The sequence below is a fragment of the Oncorhynchus clarkii genome, chromosome 13, assembly GCF_045791955.1.
Source record: "Oncorhynchus clarkii lewisi isolate Uvic-CL-2024 chromosome 13, UVic_Ocla_1.0, whole genome shotgun sequence".
NCBI classification, from domain to species: Eukaryota; Metazoa; Chordata; class Actinopteri; order Salmoniformes; family Salmonidae; genus Oncorhynchus; species Oncorhynchus clarkii.
This window is the reverse complement of record NC_092159.1, coordinates 21,871,994-21,884,248: the sequence shown is the minus strand read 5'-3', so window position 1 is coordinate 21,884,248 and position 12,255 is coordinate 21,871,994. Positions and strand designations below refer to the sequence as shown.

General features: G+C 45.5%; 1 protein-coding gene across 2 annotated transcripts; it reads left to right on the top strand.

Annotated features, from left to right (window-relative positions):
- Window positions 1-2,698: 2,698 nt before the first annotated feature.
- On the top strand, window positions 2,699-10,543 carry LOC139423831 (suppressor of cytokine signaling 7-like). Of its 2 annotated transcripts, XM_071175468.1 has the most exons (10): window positions 2,699-4,615; window positions 4,844-4,905; window positions 5,058-5,162; window positions 5,886-6,017; window positions 6,667-6,815; window positions 7,102-7,270; window positions 8,100-8,228; window positions 8,395-8,530; window positions 8,905-9,620; window positions 10,178-10,543. In XM_071175468.1, the coding sequence occupies exons 1-9, from the start codon at window positions 3,084-3,086 to the stop codon at window positions 9,023-9,025; spliced, it is 2,535 nt and encodes an 844-aa protein (XP_071031569.1). In that variant the 5' UTR covers window positions 2,699-3,083; the 3' UTR covers window positions 9,026-9,620; window positions 10,178-10,543. The 2 variants fall into 2 exon arrangements, with proteins under 2 accessions (XP_071031569.1, XP_071031571.1); XM_071175470.1 differs by lacking the exons at window positions 5,886-6,017; window positions 10,178-10,543 and having other exon boundaries at window positions 2,768-4,615; window positions 8,905-9,304.
- Window positions 10,544-12,255: the final 1,712 nt, after the last annotated feature.

The window sequence follows — 12,255 nt, the reverse complement described above, 5'->3', positions numbered from 1 at the left end:
GCCTGTGGAGTGATGAGAGTGCACATCTGTTGGCGGCAGGGACTGCTGTGTCTGTCTGTGTGTGTCTTTGTGTGTGTTTTAGTGTGCGTGTGTGTCTGCAGCGCAAAGAGGAGAGAGGATGATGCGGGATGAGGGTTAATCCGCCTGTATTTGGGCATCCATCAAAATCGTGCGCTCGATGGATTAACCCCTGGTGTTCCAGCGGGGTCAGCCAGGAGAGTGGATGAGGGACCAGGCTGCTCTTTGATCCTCCAGGAATATGTACACAGTGACACACACTGCCAGGGAAGTCAGGGATGCTATAGATATGATGATGCTTTCAGCTGTATGAGGTGTGTTGACAAATAGATTACCGGTGTCTATTTGGCGAACAGGTGGAGATAGATTCATATTGAGTGTCGTCATGTGTGGCTATAAAATGGGAATCTCCCTTATCATACGATTCAGTATTCATCATCGCTAAGAATGAGGGAAGGAGGGTGTGTGGGAGAGAAGGAGAGAGAGAGGGAGTGTTTGTGTGTGTGAGAGGGAGCGAGAGAGAGAGAGAGAGAGAGACACCTCCCACCCCTTCTTATATCTCAGTGATGGAGCAGACAACTCCAGGCTCTGGGTGATGCAGGCACATCCTTGTTTCGGTGCCATGGCAACGGGCTTCTGAGAATTTTCATCCATTCCTGTGGGCCGCCTACCCCCACCCAGGACTGCAGAGCAGGGGAGGTTCTGCAGTGGTGTGGGAAAGACAATGAGGCTGCACAGATGTGTGTGTGCGTGTGCGTGTGTGTGTGTGTATTTAAGTGTGTATAGTCTGTGTGTTTCTGTGTGTTCACATGTGCCTGTGCTTTTACTGTAGGTAGTTGGGAGTTTGTTCATAGTAATACAGAATTAAGCCTGCTTGTAAATGTTGATACCAAATGATTTGTGCATAGTCTGTGTTTATGTATACATCCATTTAAATATCACAATCGGGACTCAATGGCAATGCAAATCTCGCAATCAGGACTCTGTTTAAAATGACCCTTGATAAGCAAGCCATTTTATTGTTGTGCATATGTGCATTTTCAGCCCCTTGTGTTGCCAGCCCTGCCCAACATTACCTGTATAAGCAGCTTTTGAATGAAACATTATCTGTGATCATGATAATGCATTACCCTGCACCATCTCATTGACAAAAATATATGTGTTTACATACTAGCTAGCACTCATCAAGAATTTAATGTCTGTCCATCCATTCTACGATGATCATTTGTATTAAACTGGGCTTCAGTGGGTTTACCATCATTGGTGGCCTGTAGCACCACCTTCTGGTTGAGAGATGTAATTAAAAAATAAAATATTTTTTACAACGGATTGAATGAGTCATGATTTATGGATGAAAACCTTTTGCCATCCTTTGTCTGCAAGGTGGTATGTATTGTATATGACAAGTGGAGGAAATTGATAGCATTCTGAAATCCGAAATGGGGTATCCAACAAGGGCAGATAGGCATTGCTGAAATGTAGGTTGTCAAGCTCAGGACAGTGCTGCTTGCTCTGATGGAAGGCTCTAGAATTCCCAAATCATGTCTTATCACTTTAATTGGGGAACAATGAGTGCAGTCTAGGAGGCCACTCCTCTGAATCTAGCAGGCTACAAGTGGAAGTCAAATGGTTATGATAGGGGAGGTCTAATTATAAACGCCCATGCATTGATGATTTATCTTTTGCAAATGAATTGATGGACTTTATATTCTATCCTGTTCTATTCTATGACATTACATTTTATAAGTGACACGTGGATTGCTGAATCACCAGATTTATGTTTTTAAGTGCAGTCACATCAAGTGCAGTCACATAGTGTGAGGGCCTATGCGATGACTCTCGTCCAGGAAGTTTTGATGATGTGGCACAGTCTGGAATAGAATAGATTCCGAATCTTTATTTCTTATTTTTCCTCCCCTAATTTCCTTAGTCACTTTAATAGCACAATGTTAGATTGTTTCTTCCCGAGCCAAATTGAACTGAAATTGACACAGCTTTTAAGTTTGGCGAAGACTGGGCGGTGAGATGCCAAGAACAGACTGAGCAGATCAGGTGCCCAGCACTGCCCACAGCCATTGGCACAAGTGGTCAGATTTTTATTCTGTGCACCGGAGAAAATAATGGACTAATTTGTTGAAGTCGTCCTATCATTTCCTAAGACGTGCAGTGAATTCAAAATAGGCCTTGAATAGTAAATGTTTATTATTACCTAAGCTATTAGGGATGTTAGTACCATGCTGATTCTTGCAACGAATCAATCCATAGCCTATTATACAGCCATCAATCAATCAAATTCAGCAACACCAAATGTAGTCTTGTATTGAATTAATTTCCCCCAATCAATGTCAATAATTGGATCAATTTGGATGTTGTAATATTTAGGCTACTATGCATGTCACTAATTGCAAAGCAGCCTAGCATTCTGAAATGATTAATTATTTGTGTTATTTTGTGTGTATTTTTTTTTGTATTGCTAGATATTACTGCACTGTTGGAGCTAGAAAACACAGGCATTTCGCTGCACCTGCGATAACATCTGCAGATCTGTGTATGCGACCAATAAACTTTTATTTGATTTCTCTCTCTCATCACTTCACGCCACAGGGAGAGAGAAATGGGGGGAGGGAGACAAGGGACACACTGAACACAGAACGAACGCATAGGATTTGCGGAAGTGAGGGAGCGGGTGGGGCTTCGCTGGGAACATGAGAGAGATAGAGATAGCGAGAGAAAGAGAGTGGTCAGACTTGTGAGGCTTTTTATTCTAACAAATGAGACCGTATGTTTGACCCCGGGGTTCGACTGCTTACAACAGCAAGCTGGATATATTCATGCGTGCACTCGCTCGGTCTTCGTTAGAATAGAAATGGATGTCGTTTTTTTTGTAGGTGCTTATCTGTGCGATAATGAAAGAACGCTTTAAATAGTTTATTCGCTCGTAGCCTATTTATGGTAGATAGCGCTTTGGCCTTTCTTCATTATATGACAACGGGGATCCATCAAACGGCGGTAGCTATGTGAAGCGTTGAAATCGTTTATTCCCTTTCGTGAATTGAGGAATAATTATGAACAACGCGCAAGATATGTCTCCCGATTTTGTCTTGATGCGCCTGGTTTCCGCGGCCGAGGATGACCGCTTAGACGAGGAGAATGGGAATCTGTCGTCGGGTGGAGTGGTGGCAGGACTCGGTAAAGAGGTCTTGGCTCATAGCAACATGAAAGGGGGCTTGGAATTCTCCCGAGATCCCAAGACAGGCCTCGCGCATTCCGGGCATCTCTCTTCGCTGAACAATGCACAACAGAGCTGCGGAACGGCGGCACCTGACACCGGGGTGATGGCAACTAGACCTTCGGTGTCTATTACTCTTCCTCCACAGAGCTCTATGGAGGCCAAGGGCTTTGAGTTCGCTCACAGAGGCGGCTTACGGCCTCGGCTCCTTGTGTTTCCTAACATATTGAGGGATGGTGAGGAGATTTTAGACCGTGAATCCGACGGTCGGAATCAGTCGAGGGAACATATTGGTTTGGACAAGACCTCCGGCTCTGTCTCCGACATAAGCGGAGGCATCAATAACAACACGCTCAGCGCCGGCGACACGCAACAGCAGAACCATCTGTCCCGGAGCTGGGGTCTGCATCCCCGGGTGGCATTATCCACGGTTGCTGCCGATATCGAGGGAGGTGAGCTATGTCATCGGCACCGTTTGATCACCAACCCATTAGACTGGCATCCCTTATCGGATAAATCCAATCCTCTCACCATGATAGAGTCGAAATGGGGGTGCACAACCGGGGAACTGCCCAACGGCCCAGTGTTCGACCTGGCCAGAAGGTTCGGGGAGCTGGGGCTCGGCGCGGTACCCAAGATATTATTCAAGGACGGGGAGATGCCCCAGTGCTCGTGTCAGGGTGCACATGGGCCGGCACCTGCGGGGATGGGGCATGGGGATGACCCGACTGAGACTAGCGATGCTTTGTTGGTGCTGGAGGGGCTTGGGACTGGGGACGTGGCCAGCCTGGGTATCACTGGCTGCCCGGAGGACGATTCGGATGAAAGTCGAGCACGTCGAGTTCAAAAGATGTCCGGTGCATTTTCTCTCAGTAGCTTTCAAGCAGAGTTGACCAGACAGATGGAAGGGGTGGCTGGAGAACCTTGTCCGTCGGCGCACGGTGACGCACAAGTATGTAGCCTGCATGGAAACGCACCTAACCCAACTCAACCGAGCCCGGGAGATACAGAACAGAATCCGGAGGTGTCGAAATTACCTGGGGCCTCTGCGGCTACACCAAGCTCGGACCGACCTGTCAGTCCAAACCCTAGCCAGGCATCAACACCACGGAAGCGGGCAGACAAGTGCGTCAGTGCGCCCCGGACTCCAAACGGTCGGGGAAGCGACGGAGAGAAAACACTAAAAGTTCCAGGGAAGTCCAGAAAGGGTTCACTTAAAATACGCCTGAGTAAACTTTTCAGAACTAAAAGCTGTAGTGGTTCCAATACCCTTCTGGATAAGAGGCCATCAGTGGCCTTTTCAATCTCCTCCGCTGGAAGTCTGACGGATATGGCCAGTGGAAGTGGTGGGGAGCATGACGTGGACAGGTAAGGACTTCAACACTTTTAAGCATCGTGAGTAATTACTGATTATATGCCTATAATTTATATCAGGATACTATAGACCCATAACTGTCAGAATATTTTCAAAATCTGTTTTTGTTTCTTCTAAATCTAAGCTACCTAGCTAATATCTATTTTTCACCCTATCACCTCTATATTCCATCCCTCTATAACTTATTTCATTCCTATTTTGCTGTCTTTCTCTTGCCATAGCCAACCCAGAATGACCAGGGCCCAAAGTGCCTTCTCTCCTGCTTCCTTTGCTCCTTTCACTGGTAAGGGGCTCTGCCATTTCTTGGCTGAAGAGGCAAACTCTGGTCCAAGAACTCATGTCTCTTTAGTGGCATCACTCTCTTCCTCTATCATTTCCTTTCTCACATTCCCTCTCTCTCTCTTTCTCTTTCCTTCTTTCCATTTCTGGGTGCAGGTGAGACTGTTTCATTGGTGGATGTGGATATTTCGAGGAGAGGAGCGAACACTCGGCACCCTCCCACGCCTCCACCTCCACCACGCAGAAGTCTCAGTCTATTAGGTACTTTACCTCCTTTCTTTCTCTCTGTTCTTTCTCTCCATGTGTGTCTCTGTAGAGTAGTCTATTTTTCTCTGTTGTCTCTCCCTTTCTTTTACGCATCTCTTTTGCCTATGTTTCTACCTGAAGGCAAACGCAAACACTAAAAATTATTCCTGCACACCCTCACTCACCCTACTGTCCTATAGCCACCGTATTACCTCCCTCTCCTGAAAGCAATATCACAGTATGTAAACATACTCATTCTGTTCTATGGTGATGGAGAGCCTAATAGCTTTACACCATCTCTGATCCCCACGGCAACACTCACATCGACAGCCATAAGTCTGAGGGACTGTTGTATTGTGGCCTTTATAGACCAGCGTTTCTCAACGTCGATCCTGGGGACCCACCCTCTCGACCTATCAGAATTGAATGTTCAGCCAAGCAGTGGTACAAGGACAAACCAATTTACTGAATGTCACGTTGAATCACCCATTTCTGGCAACCTAAAAATCTAAAATTACATCGGATGTCGTTTTGATTTGTTAATTACCCTAGAATACTTCAAGGAGTACATTTAAATAAATCAAAATATGTATCAAAAAATGAACAGTGCAAAAAAAGTTGAGATGAAAACTTCACATCACAGTGGGTCCAGAGGAGAGGAGTTGAGAAAGCCTGTGATCTAGACCCCTCCCTGGTCTGAAACCTCCCCCCCCCCCCCCCCCCCCTGCTCTGTTCCAGATGACATAGGTGGGCCGCAGCCTGGTCCTTTCCTAGTGGGTGTTATGGGGGCCTCCCTACAGTCCCTCCCCCTGCCTCTTCCTCCTCCTCATCCCTCCCATGCCACCATCCAGCATAGTATCAGCCTCAATGGTAAGACACCAGAGAGCAGAGAGCTGGGAGCTGTGCATGGGGCAAACGGGCGGACGGTGTCGTAATAGAGCACGTAATGGCCAGAGCCAAAGACTCTGAAAAGACCAATAATAATACAAAACAGTACCAATAAGATATATTTATAATGCTGTATTTATAAACATGTGTGAATATATCAGTAATCATAAACATGTATAACATCTGCAGGTATGAATATATATGTAACATAAAAACCTGTGTGCCTGTCGGCCAATGCCTAAGTTCGTAGAGTGATATGTTGTGACACTCGCGTGTTGGGGTGAAGGTTGTATAATTGCCCTCAGGTCAAATACTGTAAGTGCTTGTATTCAGGAAAGACTATACAGACCGATCAGCGTGGAAATGATTTGTGAAGGTGTGCGGTCGCAAACCAATGCTTGTCTGATCTTTTCATTATATGCCTTGAGAATTAGTATTTGTGGCACCTGGTCTGTCTAAGCAGTCTTGCTCAAATTGAACACCGTTATCATCTATTAGTAACAAGTCCTAACTTGAGATCTATGCGTGTGACTTGAACTTTCTTGCAACTCCCATTTATGCCAAATGTAATGGGTTGGGCTACACATTCATATCATTGTGTCTAGCTGAATATTTCTCTTATTTGTTTCAGATGCATTCCTCCGGGCCCTGCCTCACTCTACCTCTTCACAGCTCATCTCAGCTCCTCCCTCTTCCAGGTTGGCCCCGCCCCCAAGGCTCTGTCCTCTGAGGCGGCCTGAGGCCAGCAACTTCACCGCTAGTCTGAGAGAGCTGGAAAAGGTAATTGCGAACCCACTCAACGACACACATACACATACATACTGACTGACTGAATATAGACTCACTACTAATCAATTGGGTTACATACTAACAAATAGGTACAAATATTTAATTCATGATAACTGCCTTGGTGTTAGTGGGTGTGTGATAACAAACCTTTAATTGATGAAAACTTCTTCACGACATTCATTCAGTTCTACGTTTATATTTGATTCTACGGATGGTGTGTGTGTGTGTCTGTGTGTATGTTTCTATTTTTCATAATCACTTACATGTCTATCCCCAGTGTGGCTGGTATTGGGGTCCTATGAACTGGGAAGATGCAGAGATGAAGTTGAAGGGGAAGCCTGACGGGGCGTTCCTGGTGAGGGACAGCTCTGACCCCCGCTACATCCTCAGCCTCAGCTTCCGCTCCCAGGGAGTCACACACCATACGCGCATGGAGCACTACAGAGGTGAGTTACACACACCACACGCGCATGGAGCACTACAGAGGTGAGTTACACACACCACACGCGCATGGAGCACTACAGAGGTGAGTTACACACACCACACGCGCATGGAGCACTAGAGAGGGGAGTTACACACACCACACGCTCATGGAGCACTACAGGGGTGAGTTACACACACCACACGCGCATGGAGCACTACAGAGGTGAGTTACACACACCACATGCTCATGGAGCACTACAGAGGTGAGTCCTGTGTACAGGAAATACGCAGAAACGCGCACACAGTCAGTCAATCACACAAATATAAATGTTGTAGCTACTCAGTCAGTATGTTTATTGACACACATACACACACACAAAGGCAGGCACACACACACACAGACACACACACGCACACAAAGCAACATGGTGAGTCACCCGCACACAAATTGGGTGAACGACAAAGACATGCTCGCATATATACATGGCATACGCATAAAGCACTTCTAACGGGATTTACTCACATACAGACACATTCATCATGCAGTGTAAATATATGACAGACAGAAAGCATGCAGTTAATTCTATTTATGTTTTTACACATACAGCACATATCAGCCACCCAACTCACAGGGTAGTTGAGAAAAACAAGTGACAGATGACATAATACGTGCCTATAACAAGTAATAAAGCATTATACCTGAACACTTTAAATAAAGTGGTACCACAAGGTTCTATTTCATTCCCCTTTAAATGGTATTTGGTTCTATTTCATTCCCCTTTAAATGGTATGTACGTGTAAGTGTTCGTTGTAACCTTAAGGTGTGTGTCCCTTCCATGTCTCCATCTATAGGGACATTCAGCTTGTGGTGTCACCCCAAGTTTGAGGACCGATGTCATTCTGTGGTGGAGTTTATCGAGCGAGCCATCATGCACTCCAAGAATGGAAAATTCCTCTACTTCCTGCGATCACGTGTGCCAGGTAAAAAACGGCCCCCATTCCTACACGGCCTAACCAATTAGATGTTTATGTGAACTACCACATAGTGTAGTGGTTGGAATGACAGTAAGCATAGCATACAAGGTTGCTGAGAGGTTACGAGCATCTGTATTGGTTGTTTGTGCTCATTCGTGTGTGTGTGTTCCAGGGCTTCCCCCTACCCCGGTGCAGCTGCTCTACCCAGTGTCCCGGTTCAGCAACGTCAAGTCCCTGCAGCACCTCTGCCGCTTCTGCATCCGACAAATGGTCCGCATCGACCACATCCAGGAGCTGCCGCTGCCCAAGTACTGCCATACTCAATTTATCCAAATATTTATTTAGTCATTCATTTTAACCTTGTATTTGTTTTCTTGGAAATAGTTGTTAGTGAAATAGCATTCTCTCCCGAGCTTTGACAGAAATGCCTCAGCATATTATTTTAGTCTAAATAAATACATCAAGGAAATAATCCTTGATTGCTGACAGACTAGACCTGGATGATGTGCTTTGAGACCAAGTGAAAAGTGCTATAAAAAGCAGCTGTACTTTAATGCAATCCATCATCATCCTCATCAGTTTCCTTTCTTTTACGGAGAGTGTTATACACAGGGAGAATACTACCTCGCATGCTAAACATAATGTAAAGGCATCTTTCTGCATTTGACCTCTCCCTCTCCAGACCACTGATCATGTACCTGAGGAAGTTCTACTACTACGATGCAGAGGAAGAGATGTACCTGTCAATCAAGAGCATTCGACCAGGGGCTGGAGTAGAACAAGTGGCCGAGTCTCAGACGTAACTGGAAGAGGTGTCTGCTGGTCTGCCAGTCTTCCAGCATCAGCCAATCAAAGTCCTCGGGCACCCTCTGTATCCAGTCAGCTGCAGTCAAAGGGATCCAGATGACCATGCCTTCTCTTGACTTTGACCAATGAGAGTAGAAAGGGACAGAAGTGGAATGCTGGAAAATTGTCCATACGGCGGGCACACATGGGGCAGGGACAAAAAAGGACACAGCCTCATTGAGAACGGACAGGAGAACGGACTCTTCTAGCCTGTAAACAACCTGAAAACAAAAAAACAACAACTTGAACCTAGACTTTGAATCAATCCCTAGACAGATATTCACTGTACCTATGAACTGAAGTTGATGCACTGGTCCATTTGTACTGCTATTTTTTCCAATTATCATAATTTCCTTGTTTTCTTCCCTCCTGTTGCTATGAGGGTTGTTGTGGACTGGCCCACAGGAGGCCATGGTTGATCTTTGTTTGTTGGTTTTAATTGTCAAAAAATCCCTGATTGTAACTTGCTCATCATTCTGTTCCTCCGTACCCCAAGCTGGCCACAGGCTCAGCATTTTCAGTAAAAGAGAAAAAATATGGCTTCCCTCTTTTGCACAATCATTTTTATTTTTTTTAATATATTTTTTTTACCCCTTTTTCTCCCCAATTTCGTGGTATCCAATTGTTGTAGTAGCTACTATCTTGTCTCATTGCTACAACTCCCGTACGGGCTCGGGAGAGACGAAGGTTGAAAGTCATGCGTCCTCCGATACACAACCCAACCAGCCATACTGCTTCTTAACACAGCGCTCATCCAACCCGGAAGCCAGCCGCACCAATGTGTCGGAGGAAACACCGTGCACCTGGCAACCTTGGCTAGCGCGCACTGCGCCCGGCCCGCCACAGGAGTCGCTGGTGCGCGATGAGACAAGGAGATCCCCACCGACCAATCCCTCCCTAACCCAGACGACGCTAGGCCAATTGTGCGTCGCCCCACGGACCTCCCGGTCGCGGCCAGTTACGACAGAGCCTGGGTGCGAACCCAGGGACTCTGATGGCACAGAGCAAAACAAATGAAGTTCAAATTTATTCTAGTTTTTCTTCTAGAAAGCAAACTTTAACGGTTGGACTTGCAGTGCAGCGCCCTTAACCACTGCGCCACCCGGGAGGCCCGCACAATCATTTTTAATTGACTGAAATAAAGTGGTAGCAGGTGCCAGGCGCACCGGTTTGAGTGTGTCAAGAACTGCAACGCTGCTGGGTTTTTCACGCTCAACAGTTTCCTGTGTGTATCAACAATGGTCCATCGCCCCAAAGGATATCCAGCCAACTTAACAAAACTGTGGGAAGCTTTGGAGTCAACATGGTCCAGCATCCCTGTGGAACACGCTTCACACCTTGTAGAGTCCATGCCCCGACGAATTGAGACTGTTCTGAGGGTAATGCACACCTCAAACCACACATAGAGTTGAAGTCGGAAGTTTACATTTAAACTCAGTTTTTCACAATTCCTGACATTTAATCCGAGTAAAAAATTCCTGTTTTAGGTCAGTTAGGATCACCACTTTATTTTAAGAATGTGAAATGTCAGAATAATAGTAGAGTGATTTATTTCAGCTTTTATTTCTTTCATCACATTCCCAGTGGGTCAGAAGTTTACATACACTCAATTAGTAGTTGGTAGCGTTGCCTTTAAATTGTTTAACTTGGGTCAAACGTTTCAGGTAGCCTTCCACAAGCTTCCCACAATAAGTTGGGTGAATTTTGGCCCATTCCTCCTGACAGAGCTGGTGTAACTGAGTCAGGTTTATAGGCCTCCGTGCTCGCACACTTTTTCAGTTCTGCCCACAAATATTCTATAGGATTGAGGTCAGGGCTTTTTGATGGCCACTCCAATACTTTGACTTTGTTGTCCTTAAGTGATTTTGCTACAACTTTGGAAGTATGCTTGGGGTCATTTGCGTCCAAGCTTCCTGACTGATGTCTTGAGATGCTTCAATATATCCACCTAATTTTCCGGCCTCATGATGCCATCTCTTTTGTGAAGTGCACCAGTCCCTCCTGCAGCAAAGCACCCCCACAACATGATGACATGCTGTGACATGACATGACATGCTTCCACCCCCGTGCTTCACGGTTGGGATGGTGTTCTTTGGCTTGCAAGCCTCCCCCATTATGGCCAAATAGTTATATTTCTGTTTCATCAGACCAGAGGACATTTCTCCAAAAAGTACGATCTTTGTCCCCATGTGCAGTTGCAAACCGTAATCTGGCTTTTTACGGCAGTTTTGGAGCAGTGGCTTCTTCCTTGCTGAGCGGCCTTTCAGGTTATGTCGATATAGGACTCATTTGACTGTGAATATAGATACTTTAGTATCTGTTTCCTCCAGCATCTTCACAATATCCTTTGCTGTTGTTTTGGGGTTGATTTGCACTTTTCGGGGGAAACAAAATACATTCATCTCTAGGACACGTCTCTTTCCTGAGCAGTATGATGGTTGTGTGGTCCCATGGTGTTTATACTTGCATACTATTGTTTGTACAGATAAACGTGGTACCTTCGGGCGTTTGGAAATTTCTCCCAAGGATGAACCAGACTTGTGGAGGTCTATTTCTTTTGATTTTCCCATGATGTCAAGCAAAGAGGCACTGAGTTTGAAGGTAGGCCTTGAAATACATCCACGGGTACACCTCCAAATGACTCAAATTATGTCAATTAGCCTGTCAGAAGCTTCTAAAGCTATGACATCATTTTATGGAATTGTCCAAGCTGTTTAAAGGCACAGTCAACTTAGTGTATGTAAACTTCTGACCCACTTGAATTGTAATACAGAGAATGAGGACTGCTGAAACACACATGCTTGTTGGGGGCCAACTTAATGGATGGACAACACATGAACTTGGCATCTAACTATGCCAGCAGTATTGGTGATTGGCCTCTATAGAGAGAATCCAGTTGTGTAAATGGGTTTGTGATTATATATTGAAATAGGAAATTGGATAAGAAGGTCCAGCAGGTCTACACTAAGGGTTTAATTATTTGATATTTTCAATTCTGAGCTGAATTTTTGTGTGTAATTATTTTACTGATTGTGTTGAAATGGAAATGACCCTAACCATGAACTGGTCTCTTGTTGCTGACTGGTTTCAAATTCTTGCCCTCTATACCCATCAAACTCAACTCTGGACCTTGAAGCCAGTTCGTTCCACTGCTTGTTTTCATCGTTCACCTCTAATCAGGGACTGA